A 19,320-nucleotide genomic window follows, 5' to 3' on the forward strand; every position below is an offset into this window, starting at 1 on the left:
TATTAGGTGTGCTGGGTTGTTGCAGGCTTTCAGCAGGTAAGTCTGGGGATGTACATGTTGGTAGTATTGTTCTCAAGACAAGTGTGGAGGGCTAGTTGGGATAGAAAATCCAGCACAAGTCTGGCTTCTCACCTTCAAGTCTAGCTTAAACATGTGACAAGTACTGAAACTGGGATAAAACATTTTCAATAAGTACTGAAGCTGGAAGGCAGGGGTATGGTGTGTTGTTCAGGGTGACACGGAAAGGACCGGCAAATTTAGGATGGACTCCGTGGCAGATCGGGACTTACTTGTTCTTTTGCTGATGAAAATACTTCATACGAAACCCGAACTGAAAAGCTGCCAACGCCCTGACAGACACCTCTTCCTCTCTGTCTCTCGAACACTACCCCCTGCCTGCAGAGGAAGTGTGTCGTGGACACCCACAGGCCTGGCAGTGTGATGACGGGAAGTGTATTTCTGTTAGATGGCGCAGGGGACTGCCTGGACGGCTCTGATGAGGTTAACTGTGGTACGTACAGTTTATTTTCTCTTCGGACATGTTCTCTCTGTGTTAGCCACATCGATGAACCTCCACGCTATTAAGGGACACCAGCAAGTCACTAGATAGCCTTCTGCCGGACGGGGGCTAAATCCACATGTTTGATTGTCACCGGGATGACAGGTGACCTTTTATCCACTTCTGCATTTTGCAAAATCACCTAAAAGATTCTTGCCTCTTTTGGCTTTTTAAGCTGCTTTGGGGGTGAAACTTCAGTGTACAGAGTTGGGGCCACATCTCCGGTGGCCAGCATCCCGTTCGGTTCTTGGTCTTGTGGAGAACAAATCCGTGAGCAAACTGTGAATACCCAAATACACAAGCCTGCAGCTCAGCCGTTCCACCGCACTGAGCCAGCGCCTGCCTTTTACAGAGGTCTCCATCACATGCCCTGGCCAGAAAGCCCAGTGTCCGGGACATTCTCAGTGTCGCGAGGCTTGGGAACTCTGTGACGTCCATGGGGACTGTGGAGATGGGCTCAATGAAGCACGCTGCTCCCCGAACTGCTGTCTGGAGGGCCAGTGGCAGTGCAGGAACCAGGTGTATGTTGTGGATAGCTGGAGGTGCGACGGGGTCAATGACTGCGGGGACTCCTCGGACGAGGACGCCTGTGGTGAGTGCTCCTCCCCCCACCCCTCCCGGCCTGTCCTTTAAAGAGGACAGTTGTACCATGTGGGCTGCTTTCTAAAAGTTGCATTTTCATTCCTATAACCGAGGCTTCATCCTATATCTAAAAATAGGATGTTTCCTAGCAATGACCAAGACGTAGTTAGTTGTCCACGGAAACATCGAGCAGTGCTCGAATAGTAACTCTGTGCTGGACACTCTAGGCAAAATGGCCATGGCTCAGAACCCTGGAGCATCCATATCTGAAGGAAGCCTCCTAACGGATGCCTCACGTCCTTATGCAGTCAATGACAGGGGGAAACTTCTCATTAAAAGAGGACTCCCTCCCCCGCCCCCCAACCCCTGCGAAGAACTTGATGAGTACCACGTTCCTTTTCTTTACCCCACATACACAATGCAATGGAACCTCCAACTTCATGGTAAACCACAATCCCAGTTGATCTTTCTAGAATTAAATCTGCAATATTGAATATATTCAGATGCTAACATTTTTATCATGTATAAACTGGTTTTGTAAGAGGGTCTTCCTTTAGGGCTCACGTTGACAGATTTTAACACCACTTCAATTACAACTACTTAATACTAATTCAGTTCGAATTCAGTATTATTTCAACCCAGTGCCCAAGTGGCTTGCGTCACTTTGTCGTTATCAAGTCTTAAGTCCCAGTTCCCTGACAACTCTGCTTAAAATGATAAGACTTTCTTTCCTACCTAGACTTGCCTTGGGTTCTGAAAATCCTGCCAGCTTACTATGATTAATGATTGTCTGTTTGGCTCCCCCTTCCCCCACGTGCTGTTGGAAAAGAAGGCTCTCCTTCCTACACAGCCTCCTGTCCAGAAGGCACGGTTAGATGTGATGAAGGGAAATGCATCCTGGAATCCCTGATGTGTGATGGGGAGGCAGACCGCGCAGATGGTGCTGATGAACCTACTACATGTGGTGAGGACCCAATTGCCAGGTGTCACGTGGGGGTGGGGAGACTCCGATTACATCAGCCAATGCCTTAGTTATCACGGGGGTCCATGCTCTCAGAGAATGCTTGGACCAAACCCCTACGTCAGCAGTCATCCTTCCGTGATGGGTCCCCCACATCTTACAAGTTCCGGGCCTCGGCTCTGGTCTCCTGAGTGTGTGCAAAGCTTACCTGAGCTGTAAAACTTTGTGAGTTCTCCTCACTTTACGGCTAAATAGACTAAACGCCTCAAACCACATTGCTCCGAAAATTCTGGAATAAAAAAACATAGACTTTGCCACTGAGAAGCAAATCATGTGTTCAAGACCATATGGTGAATTCTCTAAGGATTTAACTGAGGAAGGACTGAGGAAGACTGTTTCCTGGTGAGGAGGGAGGCTCCTGAGCAAGCATCTCAAACTTTTTTTTTTTTTTAAAGATTTTATTTATTTATTTGAGAGAGAGCACATGAGAGAGGGGAGGGTCAGAGGGAGAAGCAGACTCCCTGCCGAGCAGGAAGCCCGATGCGGGACTTGATCCCGGGACTCCAGGATCATGACCTGAGCTGAAGGCAGTCGCTTAACCAACTGAGCCACTCAGGCGCCCCAAGCATCTCAAACTTTAAAACCTTGTGATTCTCACTATAAAAATCACTTGGTTCAAGTTGGGGCAGGGGGGAGGGAGCACCTGCCCCCAGGTCACTTTGTCATCTGTCTCACTTCCTCCTTAAATCTGGGCTTAAATGTGTATGATGAGACCTTTGCAGGGCTGCTAAGGGCTGTGAAAGCCGCTTTCTACTAAAGGAACACATAAGACACTGAAAGCATGAACAGTGGGACAAACTACAGGTTTCTGGTGCTAGAGAGGTAATTCGCTGAGACTAAGAAATTACTATATTGCTTCCTGAGGCAAGGGTCCTGGCCGCTTCTGTTTTCTAGAGAACCTAGGGAAGAGGTTGCTGGCCCTTCCGTGGGTGAGCAATACACCAGCATTTGAAATTATCCAGACTGTCTGCCTGGAAAAGTCCTTTCCCCTGCTCCGTGATTCCTCACTTTCCCTGTTCTACGGTCTTTCCCCAAAGCCTCCACATTCCCAGGTCAGAGGGCAGGGTCAAAGGTTATTCTTCAGAGGTCCTCTAGAGTCCTCACAGCGCGTAGGGCGCTGTGACACCACGTTTGATCCGTATGCTGTTCAGCTCTGCTGACCGCTGCCCTGTCTCTACCAGGGAAGAACGGCTCCCTGGCCAATGGGGGCTGTGAGAGGCATTGCAGTGATACCAGCTGGGGAGTCCAGTGTTCGTGTGGAGCTGGGTGGCAGTTACAGCCGGACGGGCAGAGCTGTGCAGGTCAGAGTTCATCTGGTGCATCTTCCGAAGTTTTTATGGCAGCGGGACATACATGCCATGCAGTTTACCGTCTTAATCACTTTAAGGGTGTAATTCAGGGGCCTCCACCACATTCACAACGGGTGTACACATCACCCCGATCCATCTCCAGAACTTTCTCATCCTCCCCAACAGTCCTCTGTCCCCAGTCCCTGGGAAACTCTACCCACTTTCTGTCTCTCTGGATTTGCCTGTTCTAGTCCTACATGTAAGTGCAGTCATGGGGTATCTGTCCTTCTGTGTCTGGCTTATTTCACTTAGCCTGTCATTAAGGTTCATCCGTGTTGTAGCAGGTGTCAGACTCTCCTTTCCTTTTTAAGGCCAAATACCTCATTCTACGTATATGCCCCATTTTGTTGATCCATCTGTTGAGGGGCATTTGGGTGGTTTCCACCTTCTGGCTATCGTGGACAATGCTATGGACAGCTGGTGTACATAGGTCTGAATCCCAGCTTTTGATACTCCGGGGTACGCACCAGAAGGGGAATTGTCGTATCATGCGGTAACTTCTACGCTTAACTTGAGAAACCTTCAAACTCTTTTCCACAGGGGCTGCCCCACTTGACATTCCCCCCAGCAGTGCATAAACATCTTACCGTTCATTCTGAATCAGCAACACCGCCAGCAGTGTTGCTAAGGTAACCTCCATCTGGATTCTGCACCGGCCACACATCTGGGGTCTCCACACTGACGTTCCTGCTGAAAATTACACTTACTTGTATGGCAACTCCATAGAGGCAGGGACTGTCCGTCCCAGCACCCAGCACAGGGATTTCCACATAATACATGTCCAGTGAGCATCGGAAAGGGGGCCCAGTGGCCCCAAAACACTCAAAAGATGGCTCCATGGTCATCTCTGACTTCTGACTCTCCATCAGATATAGATGAATGCTCCAAGGCCTACGGTCCCTGTGGCCAGCTATGCTGTAATGTCCCAGGCTCTTGCTCCTGTGCGTGTGTTCAAGGTCACCAGCTCTACAATAGTACCAGTTGTCGAGTTACAGGTGAGTTTCGCAACCCTAAGCAAAGCCTAGCCCTTGCTCTGTCCTTAGCGGTAATTATAGATAGAAGTGCTATTGATGATTCACTTTAGGGTCTAGTATTAGAGGTGACTTTATTCTTTCCATAAAGAAGCTGCTATTACAACATTCCTTGGCCAAATCAAGTATCAGTTGCTATTAAGTGTCTTTCTTTTTCTTTTTCTTTTTTTTTTTAAGATTTTTTATTTATTTGACAGAGAGAGAGACACAGTGAGAGAGGGAACACAAGCAGGGGGAGTGGGAGAGGGAGAAGCAGGCTTCCCGTGGAGCAGGGAGCCCGATGTGGGACTCGATCCCAGGACCCCGGGATCATGACCTGGGCCGAAGGCAGCCGCTTAATGACTGAGCCACCCAGGTGCCCCTCTTTATTTTTCTTTAATTTTATTTCTCTAAGTAATCTCTACACCCAACATGGGGCTACATCTTACAACCCCAAGATCAAGAGTTGCATGCTCTCCTGACTGCACCAGCCAGGCGCCCCCATATTAAGTATCTTTAAAATGACTTAGCTAGGGCACTTGGGTGGCTCAGCTGGTTAAGCCACTGCCTTAGGCTCGGGTCATGATCCTGGAGTCCTGGGATCGAGCCCTGCATCGGGCTCCCTGCTCGGCAGGGAGTCTGCTTCTTCCTCTGACCCTCCCCCTTCTCATGCTCTCTCTCTCTCATTCTCTCTCTCTCAAATAAATAAATAAAATCTTTTAAAAAAATAAAAATTTTTTAAAATTCCTAAATAAAATGACTTAGCTATTCTGTAGTCTATATACCTAGGTGCTCCAGAGACCCCCCCCCCCGCCCCGACAAAATGTTAACTGGGCCTGCTCTGCTTTGACGGTGGAACAGTGAATTCCATTTGGCTGCTGTGTAAGAGGGTGGGGGTGGTGGTGGAGGGGACCTCTGTCTAGGTGGGGGAAGGGCTGCATCGAAATCAAATAGGCCCAAAGTTCCAAAGATGAGCTGGAAAGTGTTGGACTTGAGAGGAGGAATTGTAACTTAGGGTGGTCAGCTAGATCTCCTCTGGACACACCAGAGTCCAGACTTCAGGGATAAGTGGATTTTAGCATGGGAGATGGGACAGCATCTTTGGTGAAAGAGAATGGCCTGAAAGAAAGTGTCAAAGGGATGTGTCACTATTCCTTTTCCACCTTCTATTGCAGATGATGCTGTTAAAATTCTTATAGCGGCAGACAGAGAACTTGGTGTCCTGGATCGAAGAACAGGCATCTATGGGACCCTGATACCTATAAAATCGAGGCCTGCTTCTGTTGCCTATGATCTTGAGAGAAGCACGTACTTTTGGGTGGATGAAGTCTTACATGTGTTCGTCCTTGGGCAGCCAAACTCGGTTCCTCTCTATCCAGGTATATTTCTTGACGTTAAGAGCCTTAACTTCTTTTTAAAGATTTTATTTATTTATTTATTTGAGAGAGAGAGAATGAGAGACAGAGAGCATGAGAGGGAGGAGGGTCAGAGGGAGAAGCAGACTCCCTGCCGAGCAGGGAGCCCGATGCGGGACTCGATCCCGGGACTCCAGGATCATGACCTGAGCCGAAGGCAGTCGCCCAACCAACTGAGCCACCCAGGCGCCCAAGAGCCTTAACTTCTTAAAGCTACTCCAGCAGAGTATAAGCAACCTACGTATTTATCTGGACACCGTCTGTGGACTCACTTGTCGTGAATCATGAGAGTGTATACAATCCTGATTTGAGATAAGACCACGTAATTTGGCTCAACAGGAGCTTTGGTAGAGCATAACCGGAGAATGAGATCACTCTAAAGAAGTACAGAAAGTTTGGGGATGTGGCCTCAGGCCAAGGTTAGTCTCCGCTCCATCACTAGGTATGTGACTTTGAGCAAGTTGTTAACTCCTTTGCGCCACGCTCAGTAAGACGAAAGGGATAGCCCTGGTTTCATTGGGTAAGCAGGGGGGGATCCAAGAAGAATGGTGCATGTGAGGAAGTGCTTGGCATTGTCCTGGGCACATAGAAATCATCTGCTAGCATTGTCCTGGGCACATAGAAATCATCTGCTAGCAGTTAAGAGTTGCAATTCCTCACGATTCCCCTGCGACTTCTGTGATAGCTGTTGCCCCAAACTGAGGTCATTGCATTCTCTTGGATTTCTTGGTTCTGCTTCTGCTAAGGTCCTTCTCTTTCCCTACTGCCCACTGTATATTGGACATAGCACATCTCTGGTCTTCCTTCCCTGTGTCCGTTTGCTGCCTCATACAGCCTGAAATCAGAAGATGTAGAAAAGTTTAGTCCGAATCTTTTTTTCAAGGTAAGAAGAAGGTAGAAGAATACAGGAGCATAACACTATCTTGTATATCCCCAGAACTTAAAACCGTGGACAGTATCTCTTTGGACTGGCTCACGGGGCAGTTGTAGTGGGCTAGCAGCTTCGCGAGGGTCATCGGTGCTGGCTTGAGTGATGACAGAGGCGATGTCAAGATCTTGGAAAAGGATCTGGTGCCAGAGCAGCTAATCGTGTTTCCCACGAAGAAGTAAGTAGTGTTTCTTTGAGAATATATCCCAAATCATGGGTTATCTTAGATATTTAAGTCGATAAGGGAGCCCTTCCACGTTTTCAACGTAGCTCTCATTTGCTCCAAAAATGTCTTCATTTTAAGTCTAAATTGAATCCTAGGGAGAGCAGCTTTTCAGCCCACTGAGTCTGAGGGCAGAAATCTCCTGCATTCTTAGCTGCGCAGTGACCTGGGGGCCTGAACAAGAGCGCTAAGGGGGCCTGGCTGTTCAGGACAGCGTATGTGCAGTCCGGGGGCGGGGGCGGGGGCGGGGGGGCTACTGTTAACACTTTGCGCTTTTGCTTTCCTCAGGTCCTTGTTTGGGTAAATCGTGGTAAGAAAGGCAAGAGAACTATCGAAGCTGCAGGGATGGACTGCTCGGATCAGAAGGTGCTCGCAGCTGTCCACATGGAGGAGCCTGTGGGACTGACGCTTGACTACGTGGCTGGCCGGCTCTACTGGATCAGTGAATATAAAGAGGTACTGGAGAGAGGTCAGGAAGCAGAACATTTAGTAGGGGCTTGGTAGGATGGTGGGTAACTACAAAGTTCTCCTAAGTCTCGCATCAACACTGCAAGGTGTCTTCTGGCCATGCAGACTGAGAAAAGCAAGCTATGATGGCCCAGTATCTTTGGGTGGAGCCCAACCAGATCAACATAGGTTGGGAGACTTAGTGTGGCTTTCTCAAACACTGCAGTCAAACTTAACACTGGAATTTCCTGGTAGTATAGGTCATATTCCATGTTGTCACCCAGGATATAAAACCTTTTAAGATGGCAGACCGCCTCCTTGAAAGCATGTCGTTAAGTACTTCTTACTTAGTACTTACTTGTACTCCTATTTCTAGGTCTTAATATTACAGTTGATTTTATCTTATTTTTGGAAACATCAAACTGACAGACCAATATGACATGGTGGCTAAAAGCGTAGCCTTGGGGGTCATAGTTTTTTTCTAAGACTTTGGTGTTTTGTTTTGTTTTGTTTTTTTAAGATTTTATTTATTTATTTGGGTCGGGGGAGAGCATGGTAGGGAGAGGTAGAGAGAAAGGGAGAGACAGACTCCCCGCTGAGCAGGGACCCCGACGTGGGGCTCGATCCCAAGACCCTGGGATCATGACCTGAGCTGAAGGCCGATGCTTAACCGACTGAGCCACCCAGATGCCCCCATTTTTTTTTAAAGTAATCTCTACACCCAATGTGGGGCTCGAATTCACAGCCCTGACTTTGGGAGTTGCATGCTGTACCAACTGAGCCAGCCAGGGACCCCGGGAGTGGTATTTTTAAGTCTGTTACTTCAGCTGTGATTTTGGCAATTTATGGCACCTCTTTCAGCTCCCATTGCCCTCTCTGTTTATCTCAGATAGCAGTTAGAGAATGTAGGGAAAGGACTTGGTACAACGTCTGGATGCAGACATAAGATACAGCAGCTACTTATACAATGTACCTGTGACCCCAGCCAGTCCAACCACTGGCTTTGGCATTAGCCTCCATGAATTCTAAGATGCTTTCATCTTTGTCAAGTTGATAGCGTGTGAAGATGTTTAATCAGTGTCCACGCAAGAGGCGCACTGATGTCGGCCCCTCTGGCTAATGCTGCCCGGCTCTCATGACTCTACCCTTCAGTCCATAGAGACAGTAAACGTGGATGGCAGTGGGAGGCACACCTTTCCTGAGATCTTCTTGGAAGATGACGACCCAATAGGACTAGCTGTATTTGAGAACTCTTTCTTCTGGGCAAATAAAATACGGCTGTTTCACACTTCGCCTCACACCCCAAAGGAGAGAGTGGTATTGCTCAGTGCTTCCATATCTGCTTTCTCGGTCCTCCACAAATCCCAACAGCCCAAGGGTATGTCACTGACATGTTAACTGTTGATGACGTAGAAGTTTTCAGTTCTTGACAGAAAATTGAAGAAAGCCCAGCATCCTGTTTACAGAAGGAAGTCAAATATTCATTGACTAGGAGTTAAAAGCTTTTGTTAATCAGAAATTATATGTCAGATTCAACTCAGATAATACTTCTTAAGTGGGTCCGAGAGACTCACTGAAGTAGAGAGCCGAGACCACTATTTACTTCTAGAGGAGTCTTCCTATCAGCAACCAGCCAGTCCTTTTGCCTTAACTCTAGGGCAGAAGATCCTGTTAGTTGAAGACTTACTGGCCTGAGCTTAATATGGATAAGTAATTGCTACTATCCGAAAGGGGATCATGGGAGTTTAAAGGTCAGCATGCCTAACCTAGAAGGTAACGAGTATCCTGGGATTCCTCTTAAGGCAAAACTAACTTAACTCCCCTTGAGTATTAAGTTTTGAACAAGTATGGAGAATTCTGAGATCATATCTAACCTATTTCTATTTGAAAATAGGCAGATACCCAGCATGCGCTCCGGGCTCGTGCAGCCACCTCTGTCTCCTGTCCCCCGTCCATCCCAAGGGCTATCAGTGTGTTTGTCCAGAGGGAATGTTCCTTTTACCTTCTGGGATATGTAGTGGTAAGTGTGCTGGGCGAAATGGGCTTGGCTCAAGGAGGCACATTCCATGGTAGGCCTGGAAATAATGTAGTTTCCATTTTGGGATCAATCACTTTTACACGGACAACCTTACTTTGATAAATTTTGTTATCCAAAGATCTTTTTTTTTTTTTAAAGATTTTATTTATTTATTTGACAGAGAGAGACACAGCGAGAGAGGGAACACAAGCAGGGGGAGTGGGAGAGGGAGAAGCAGGCTCCCCGCGGAGCAGGGAGCCCGATGCGGAACTCGATCCCAGGACCGTGGGATCATGACCTGAGCTGAAGGCAGTCGCTCAACCAACTGAGCCACCCAGGCGCCCTCCAAAGATCTTGATTAGGTTTTTTTTTTTATTGTGTTAAAAGTACAGAACATAAAAGTTGCTATTTTAACCTCTTTCAAGTGTATAGTGGCTTTGAGTGTATTCACATTTTTATGCAACTATCACTACCATCCATCTCCAGAACTTTTTCTTTTTTTTCTTTTTTTTTAAGATTTATTTATTTTAGAGAGAGAGAGTGTGAGCAAAAGGGAGGGGCAGAGGGAGAGGGAGAGAAACTCAAGCAGACTCCCCAGTGAGTGCAGAGCCTGATGTGGGACTTGATCTCATGACCCTGAGATCACGCCCTGAGTCGAAATCAGGAGTCGGATGTCCAACTGACTGAGCCACCCAGGCGCCCCTCCAGAACTTTTTCATCTCCCTAAACTGAAATTTTATACCCATTAAACAATAACTCCCCATTCTTTTCCCGCCAGCCCCACCCTTAAACCACCATTCTGCTTTCTGTATGAATGTGACAACTTATATGATTCCATATAAGTGGAATCCTACAGTATCTGTCCTTATGTTGCTGGCTTATTTTACTTTACTATCTTTAAGGTTCGTACATGTTGTCATATGTGTCAGAATTTCCTTTCTTTTTGAGGCTGAATGATCATTTTATTTATACTATATTTGGTTTCTCCATTCATCCATCAATGAATATTTGGGTTTGATTGATTTTTGAAGCAGGAAGAAATAGCAAACACCTCTCAGTTTTACCCCCAAATTAAGTTGGTATGAAAAAGAAATTCTCCATAGTCTTATGACTATTGTGTGTTCTGACTTAGGTTTGTAAGCAGGGTCTACTTCAGTACTGTTAATTGATTTGTCTTTGAAATATTGAGGCTTATAAGCTCCATTGAGCATCTCTATCCAAATTACTTTTTTTTTTTTTGAAAGATTTTATTTATTTATTTTAGAGAGCGCATGAACAGGGGGAGGGGCAGAAGGAGAGGGAGAGAGAATCTCAAGCAGACTCCCGCTGAGCATGGAGCCCAATGCAGGGCTCAATCTCACAATCCTGAGATCATGACCTAAGCTGAAACTAAGAGTCGGGTGCTTAACTGACGAAGCCACCCAGGTGCCCCCCCCCCCCAATTACTTTTTGCTAAAGAACACTCAGGTTTTAAGAAGGATAAATACATTCATGCTCTAACTACCTTTATTTTTTTTATTTTTTATTTTTTTTTAAAGATTTTATTTATTGATTTGACAGAGACAGAGACAGCGAGAGCAGGAACACAAGCAGGGGGAGTGGGAGAGGGAGAAGCAGGCTTCCCGCCGAGCAAGGAGCCCGATGTGGGGCTCAATCCCAGGACCCTGAGATCATGACCTGAGCCGAAGGCAGTCGCTTAACCAACTGAGCCACCCAGGCACCCCTCTAACTACCTTTAAAGAACATAATTCTCAGGGGTAGCCACTGAATGTGATCATGGCGTATGTAATAGGCCATTGTGCCAAACTCAGGACTTGAGCTTAAATTGTATCTTGAACATTATATATAGAGTTAAATACCCAAGTAACTTTCCTTTAAATAGGCAATCGAATTTAAAATTCTTTCTACTGAGACTTGTGTGCCATGAGCAAGGATTTAAGGACATTACTGAATCAAACGGGGCACCGCCCAGCCCTGATCCTTGTGGTTCTGTGTTAAATTTTCAGCAGGAATTCGAAAGACTTAGTGCCTTGGGAAAGCAGAGCAATTCTTCATTTGCCCAAATGACTCCCTTCTCCAAGGAAGCTAGGGCATTGGTGTTGTATATGTGTTTCAGAAGGGAATTTGATAAGACCCCTTTAGAAGTGTACCTCAGCTGGAGAGATTGCTCAAGAAAGGAGCATGGGGCTTATCTGACAACTGGCCAAACAGTAAATCTCTCCTTTTTCTTGGTAGAGTTAAAGCTAGTGTTTTCTTCTGGCAAACGTCTCTACTTACTGAAAGTTGGTTTTATGGGAACTGCTATAGAGAGAACCCTAGTTCAAGAGCATCCTAGGAACATCTATTTACTGGATATTGACTGGAAAAGAAACCTCATCTACTGGACAAATGCCCAGGGACAGCTATTCTGCTCAACTGGCTATTCAGGAGAAAAGCGAGAGATTTGGACAGAGCATACAGGTAAGCTGTGTGGCTATTTTGGATTTTCCTCTTTATTTTCTGGCTCTAAAATTAATGAGAGCCAAAAAAAAAACAAAAACCACCAAACCCCCCCCAAAAAACTACCTGTTCCTGATCTGAATCAACCTTAATGCCAAAGAATGGCTTTAAAGTAATTTAAATATGAACTATCTGACTTACCCTTTTACTTACGAAAGGTGCACAGGCTGTTAAAAGGCTACCATGATTTGGGAAATCCTAAGGTCACTGGTAAATTTTTGAAATTCAATTCTATTTTTCTGGCCTTTGGGTAGGACAGCAATAGACCTTAAATATTTCAATTTTGCATTGCAGATTTTTCTTGCACTAATTTAGAAGTGATTTACAATGCAGATTTCTGAGAGAACTAGCAAGATATCTTCTTATTGTGGTGATATATACTTTCTCTCCTCTCCCACACTGCTGAATGGCACAGCCCACCCTTATTGCCCTGTACTCCACCTAAAGGCAAACACCTACTTTATAAAAGAGAACGTGAGGCTAGAGCTCTAGGCTAGTAATTTGATTTCTGAATGTCTGGGCCCTGGGTACTCTAAGTACCAATGATATGCTTTACTACAAGAAGCGCCATATTGAAATGCGTGTTCCTGAGACATCCTTCAGAGCAGTAGACTCTACCGAGTCCTGTGGGCAAGCACAATGCCTGGCACCTAAGAACTTCCAATACCTGTCCCGGAGAACTTTCAGGAAAAAGTGAAATGGGCAGCGTTCTTGAAATACATCTGATGGCTGTCTGAGGAAACTCGTGATCTTGAATTTCTTCCCATTTCTTCCCACCAATTAAAATGCCACCTTCACTCCACTGGCTAATCTTAGCCAATAGGTTTCTGTGTTACAGTGATCACATCAAGGATTTGTAAGGGACTGGCAATTTCATTTGAGCTGGCTTCTACTGTGGCATGTTGAGTCCCTGTGATAGGTGGCTCTGAAATAATAGAAAATATATAGGTCTCTGTCCCTGGTTACAGGCACAGAGTTCCTAAGACCTTTGTAACTTCCTGAGTGATAGCATTGGACACAGAGCTCCCCTAAGTCCTTTGGAATTTTCTAGGTGATAGGAAGAGCTTGGTTTGAATGAGGCAGTTTTGGTAGGGTCTGCAGTGCAGTGCAAAATTGATTTTAAGGTCCATTTCTACATTATCCAGACTTAAGGCCAGAACAAATTTAAAAATCTTACCACTGACCCTGGGAGGTTGTTTACCAGAAAGACCAAGCCACGGCTAGAATCTTAGAACTTTCAGCCCCACTCCCTATTCACTGGAGAGGGGAGAGGGGCTGGAAATGGAATCAGTGAGAGGGGAGAGGGGCTGGAAATGGAATCAGTGATCAGCCATGCCTACGTGATGAAGCCTCCATGAAATCCCCAAAGTAGGTGGTTCAGCGAGCTGGGTTGGTGAACACATCCGTATGCTGGGAGGGTGGTATTCCCCATCTCCATGGGAACAGAAGCTCCTACTTGTGGGCCCTTTGGATGTTGCCCTGTGGATCTCTTTGTCCAGCTGTTTATCTGTATCTCTTATGAAATAAACCAGTAAATGTGTTTCCCTCAGTTCTGTGAGCAGCAAATCCTCAAACTCAAGGGGGTTGTAGGAACCCCGATTTAGAGCCAGTGGATCAGAATGCAGGTGACAACCAGACTTGTGGTTGGCATCAGAAGTGGGGGCAGTCTTGGGACAGAACCCGTGGGCTCTGATGCCAGCTCGAGGAGGACAGGGTCAAAACTGAATTGTGGGACATTTGGCTAGTGTTGCAGAATTGCTTGGTGTGGGGACCCCCCCCCACACCCACATCTGGTGTCAGAAGTGTTGGAGGAGTAAAGGTGCCGCACGGGTGTGTTTTTTCCTGTACAGTGGCTGAAAGCTTGACAAAGCCAGGCAGGCCCTTCACAGAAGGGATCAGGCTGGTTACTACCTGTCAGGACCTGTTTGCAGATCTCAGGACCTCCTTACAACCCATGAGCACGCAGCTTTCAGCTTATCCTTATATTAGAGGGTGCTAATATCAGTGTTTTCTCTTTTTTTTATTTATTTTTTTTTTAAAGATTTTACTTATTTGACAGAGAGAGAGACAGCGAGAGCAGGAACACAAGCAGGGGGAGTGGGAGAGGGAGAAGCAGGCTTCCCGCCAAGCAGGGAGCCCGATGCGGGACTCGATCCCAGGACCCTGGGATCATGACCTGAGCCGAAGGCAGACGCTTTACCGACTGAGCCACTCAGGCATCCCTCTCTTTTTTTTTTTTTTTAAAAAGATTTATTTGAGAGAGAGATCGAGCACACATGGCAGGGAGGGCCACAGGGAACGAGACACATAAGCAGACTCTGTGCTGAGCGTGGAGCCCAACGTGGGGCTCCATCTCATGACCGCAAGATCACAACCTGAGCCAAAACCAAGAGTCGGATGCTTAACTGACTCTGCCATCCAGGCCCCCTAGCGTTTCCTCTTGAATAAGTTAATCTTGTCCTCGTTGAAAAGTGTAGCTGGGAAATACAGAGGAGGTTGCTAATAAAAAATGGGAGGGCTTCAACATTCTGTTTTAGGCAAGAGTTCATGTCTTTAAGAACCTGCATAGAGGGCGCCTGGGTGGCTCAGATGGTTAAGGGTCTGCCTTCGGCTCAGGTCATGGTCTCAGGGTCCTGGGGTCGAGTCCCGCATCGGGTTCCCTGCTCGGTGCGGAGCCTGCTTCTCCCTCTCCCTCTGCCACTCCCTCTGCTTGTGCTCTTCTGTCTATCTCTCTGTCAAATAAATAAATAAAATCTTAAAAAAAAAAAAAAAGAACCTGCATAGAATTGCTCAAAGAACATTCTGTGTCCCTGACAACTGGCCATTCAACCTTGAATTTGCACAGCACTGGTGAGACCTCATGCCAGGGAGAACTTGTCTTCTGTGCCGATGACAGAGCCCAAAGGAGAAGAGAGAAGCTGAACTGGGCGTGGCCAGTCTGTTCTTACTAACTGGCCAACCTCAAGTCCCTTCTTTCCTAGAGTGACTTAAGGAATGTGCAGGACAACTCTGTGCAAGTTCCTCCACATGAAAACATGAGGAATAGTAAGACCTCCCACCCTAACACTCAGGCAGTGGGAAGAACTAGAACACATGAATCCTGTGTGTACAGGCTTCTCCATTCTGCTACCCATGCCCCAGCTTTGTGCCTCAAAGCTGTTTGTCCACCTCCCTCGTAGTTAACATTTGAATTCTGAAATATGTCCCGGCACACTACAGGGTTTTCTATTAAGACCCAGCTCTCTGGGGGGTGGGGGATGTGCGCATAGATACATTATATATGTTTGTAATAAAGCTTACTGATATAAAGGTGGTAACAATTTACAAATAACAAAATATACAATGTCCTTTGTTGTAAATTTCATATAGCTACATGATTTTCAGATTGGCTACAGATCCAAGAATTCAGAATAAAAAAGCAGTTTATAGTTCAATCAAAATTTAACAAAATCCAACCATGAATACATGCTTGATTGAGATCTGATTTGGCAAGGAGTCGCTGCCATCGCTGAGTGAATACAGTCCTACTGTAATGTTATTTGACACTTGTTTCCATAAACAAGCAAGAAGTGCACCAGTGAAAACTAATTGGAATGAGTTTATTGACCCAAAGGACTTATTTGTGGATTTGGATAATTGTTTTCAAATACTAGGAAAATGTTTCCCCAACTTTTGTGGTCTTTAAAATGTCATGGCCATAGGTGGGACTTCTGTGAGTTTAATTTGCAGTATTAACATTTTTCCTCTGCCACTTAAGTCCAGGCCAGGGGTTGTCGGCCTCTTTCTAGAAAAGGCCAGACAGTAACTACAGTTAACTATTTCAGTCTACTCGGGCACTCTGCCATTGTATCTGCAAAGGAGCCAACGACCATATGTGCACGAATGACCATGGTGTGTTCCCCCGGAATTTACAAAAACACACCGCAGGCTGGAATTGGCCCAAGAGCCATTGTTTGTCAGTCCCCGGTCTAGAAAACAAAACCGAAAACAAATCAAGCCCTGATATGGAGTGTTTGCCAATGGCTCTGGTTAAAAATACGCCCACAGTGCCAGGTTTCAAGCTCCCCATGTAATGTCACTTTACGTGGGGTTAGGAAGGGGTGTGCCGTAGCAAAATGCAGGAATGTGAGGACTGGAGTATTTTTGTTTCAAATGCGATTAAGTCGATGTAATCTAGTTTTAATAATGATTATACCGGACAGCAAGCTTGCAGCATTCCTGAATTTAACAACTGGCCATTCCAGCACATCGCTCTAAGATAACGGATGCTCTCCTAAGCTCTTCATAGGTACGAACTCTAATCCTCAAAACTGAGAGAAGCACTGTCCCAACCAGGCATTTGCAGAAACTGAGGCATAGTAATTAGCTGACACCTTATTTTGGAATGTGCTTCGAAAATGGCAATCTGACTTGCTAGCCTAATACTGCTCTAACTTTTATGCTATACCACACCCCAGGGTAGGTACTACCTAGCTGAGACCCACTTGCGCAGCTCTAGTGGGCCAGGATGGGAGTAGGGAGTGCTTGGTGGGTTAGTGCCCGCGTCTGTTACACTTAAAAGCTACCACTTTGTGGCTTTCACGTACTTGGTCCCTACCCTATCTCTGTCTTCTAGCTGTAGGTCTCCTCATTATCCATCCACTCTACCGGTGACCTTTCATACCACTGTTGTGGTGACACTTTACCCAGTCTCTGCTTTCCCATAGCGATTTCAGTTCTAGCCACTGGGCATATCATTGATTGATTTTCATACTTAACTGACAAAAAGGGAGGTGAATCCAAAGTTGCAGGTCTGCATGCAAACGTAAGCATTGCCACTTAGATATCTAACTTCTAAAAGGCAGTGGATATCTCCCTCACCAGCTGGTTGTGAGGATCACGTGGGCTCGTATGAGAGATAAGGTGCTGGAACCAGAGTAAGCATGATGGGACTCCTCATGTGAATGAGGCATGTGGACTTGTTAGGGACCAGGCTTTGCATCTCTTTAAGCATCTTCTATCCTTGACCCAAAACGTTAAGACCATGCACGAATGTATTTGAATGTCCTTTCTGATGGGAGTTCCTTTCTCCCCTCACAGTCTGCTCAGCAAATGTGGACATACCCACGGGGAACTTGTACTGGGTGCCCTGTGACCGAAGTGCTATCCAGAAGACTAGGATCCCTGGCCCAGACACCTGGACCCTCTACAGAACAGGCAGCATTATACTGCCTCTTCTTCTCGATTGGCCAAAGAGAGTGCTCTACTGGGTAGAAAGTGGGAAACACTTGCAAAGTATGACTCTCGATGGCAAAACCAGACAGCAAGTCTGGACAGGCACCTGGACGGCGGACACCCACATGGCCTTAGACCTTGGCTCGTCTAGCATCCTCTGGACGACCAAAGGGTCAGGTAAGCGCGACACAGAGCAGTGCAGTTGGAAGAAGCTGGGGGAGTGGTGGTGGTAAGGCTCGTTTCAGGATGCGGATCACTGTCGGTCCTAGAACTAGCTAGACCTTGGCTCAAAATCTGGTTTTCATAGTTACAGCTTGGGCACACGTCCCTCGGCTCAAACTCGGTTTCCTTTGTAAGTCTAGATTTCTGACTTGAGAGGTAGAAAACTGCAGAGCTAACATACACTTAGTTGCTTTTTGTTTGGGTTGTGTTTCTGTCTCCATGAGTAGAAGTAATAGACCCAAACTTGCATTGCAAATGAAACAGAGGTGCTTTAGGTGCACTGGATATCAGATACGACCTCTACCCTGCTGCCAACCCTGATGGTCTCCTCCAGAAGCCACCTCCAATGGCTGGTGGCTGTGTGCAGGCGACCAAGCGTGTTGGCACACCGCCTGAAAGACAGGAACGGCACGTCTGACGCTTCCACGCAGCACATCTCACGTTCCTGGAGCTTTAAACACTTCCTGGGACTATCTTTAACTACAAAACTAAAACCTACAAAACTCGATAGGAAGAATCTGTGCTTATTATCAGTGGGGCTCACTGACCCTTAATCGAGGGCTACCCATGCCCCCCGTCACGGGTTACTTGTTCTCTGTCAGCTTGTAAGCACTTGACTCTTCCTTAGGGTTGCAGAGTCTGAGTCTCCTAAAAAACAGAACATACACTTTGAACAAAACCTGGAGTGATGGCATTATAGCGGCTCACGAGCCCTACCTGGTGACCGTGCACAGAGGAGCCCTCCTGCTGTGGGACAGGAGGACGCTGGAGCCCTTCGCGGTGTCGAAAGAGCCGTACGTGAGGAAGATGATCATCCTGGCAGAGAATCAGCAGGTTTCAGGCGAGTCTTCCTCTGTGCGGTGCTTCTTTGAAATCCACTTTCTCTGCCTCTCGCCGGTGTGTTTTCAGAGGATAAAATCCTGGGTATCTTTGTATTGGCAGTTGTCCTGAGCCACAGTGCAGCAGGCCTTCTCCCTAACTTGGCCCTATCCTGGAGGAGTAAGAATCGGACCCCTTTCTCAAAGTTGCTAAATGACACAAGACCCCAGGCAAAACTCCCAGAAGTTTGCCCACCAGAACCCCTTTGGGGAGTCCTCTCGTACGTTAGCACCTTAAATCTCTTAATCTGATGGTAAAGAGATCCATTTAATTTGTCTAAAGCACTTACCCGAACAGATTTTACCGAGGAACCCCCATGGTCTTAACGTTTCGGGTCAAGGATAGAAGATGCTTGGAGAGATGCAGCAGCATCTCGCCGAGGATCCTTTGCAAAACCATTCTGGGGCTGTGGATACCAACCAGGACAAGCAGTCCTTCCGGCTGTTGAAGCTGTACCCGTAGTTCAGATCACCCTGCTTACAGCTGCTTTTTTTTCCTCTTCACATAAGCCTTTGGCCTGGCGCCAAAAAATCGGATCCTGGATCTTGAGGCAGACAAAGCAGAAATCCTATCACAGGATCCAGGGGGCTTTGTTATAGGGTATAACAGGAAGCCAGACAGAACAAGTCCCTGTCTGCAGAAACTTTATTTATTTATTTTTTAAAGATTTTATTTACCTGACAGACACAGCGAGAGAGGGAACACAAGCAGGGGGAGTGGGAGAAGGAGAGAAGCAGGCTTCCTGCCAAGCAATGAGCTGGATGCGGGGCTCGATCCCAGGACTCCGGGATCATGACCTGAGCCGAAGGCAGACGCTTAACGACTGAGCCACCCAGGCGCCCCCCCTTTTTTTTTTAATATTTTATTTATTTATTGGACAGAGAGAGAGAACAAGAGAGGGAACACAAGCAGGGGGAGTGGGAGAGGGAGAAGCAGGCTTCCCGCCGAGCAGGGA

At 46.7% G+C, this 19,320-nt stretch overlaps 2 protein-coding genes across 2 annotated transcripts; both read left to right on the top strand.

Moving 5' to 3' along the window:
• The first annotated feature begins 375 nt into the window (after positions 1–375).
• Positions 376–4,595, top strand: LOC123847758 (low-density lipoprotein receptor-related protein 4-like). Its single transcript, XM_064584049.1, has 5 exons — positions 376–511; positions 912–1,151; positions 1,992–2,105; positions 3,344–3,463; positions 4,468–4,595. The coding sequence occupies exons 1-5, from the start codon at positions 442–444 to the stop codon at positions 4,593–4,595; spliced, it is 672 nt and encodes a 223-aa protein (XP_064440119.1). The 5' UTR covers positions 376–441.
• A 2,786-nt stretch (positions 4,596–7,381) lies between these two features.
• Positions 7,382–19,222, top strand: LOC123847392 (low-density lipoprotein receptor-related protein 4-like). The gene is made up of 6 exons (XM_045879290.3): positions 7,382–7,543; positions 8,687–8,912; positions 9,429–9,554; positions 11,787–12,011; positions 17,130–17,441; positions 18,115–19,222. Exons 1-6 carry the CDS (start codon positions 7,433–7,435, stop codon positions 18,435–18,437), a joined length of 1,323 nt encoding a protein of 440 aa, XP_045735246.1. The 5' UTR covers positions 7,382–7,432; the 3' UTR covers positions 18,438–19,222.
• The last annotated feature ends 98 nt before the right edge of the window (positions 19,223–19,320 follow it).

The sequence above is a fragment of the Mirounga angustirostris genome, unplaced genomic scaffold (assembly GCF_029215605.1).
Source record: "Mirounga angustirostris isolate CCGP_5_RB_7025 unplaced genomic scaffold, mMirAng1.0.hap1 SCAF_2, whole genome shotgun sequence".
NCBI classification, from domain to species: Eukaryota; Metazoa; Chordata; class Mammalia; order Carnivora; family Phocidae; genus Mirounga; species Mirounga angustirostris.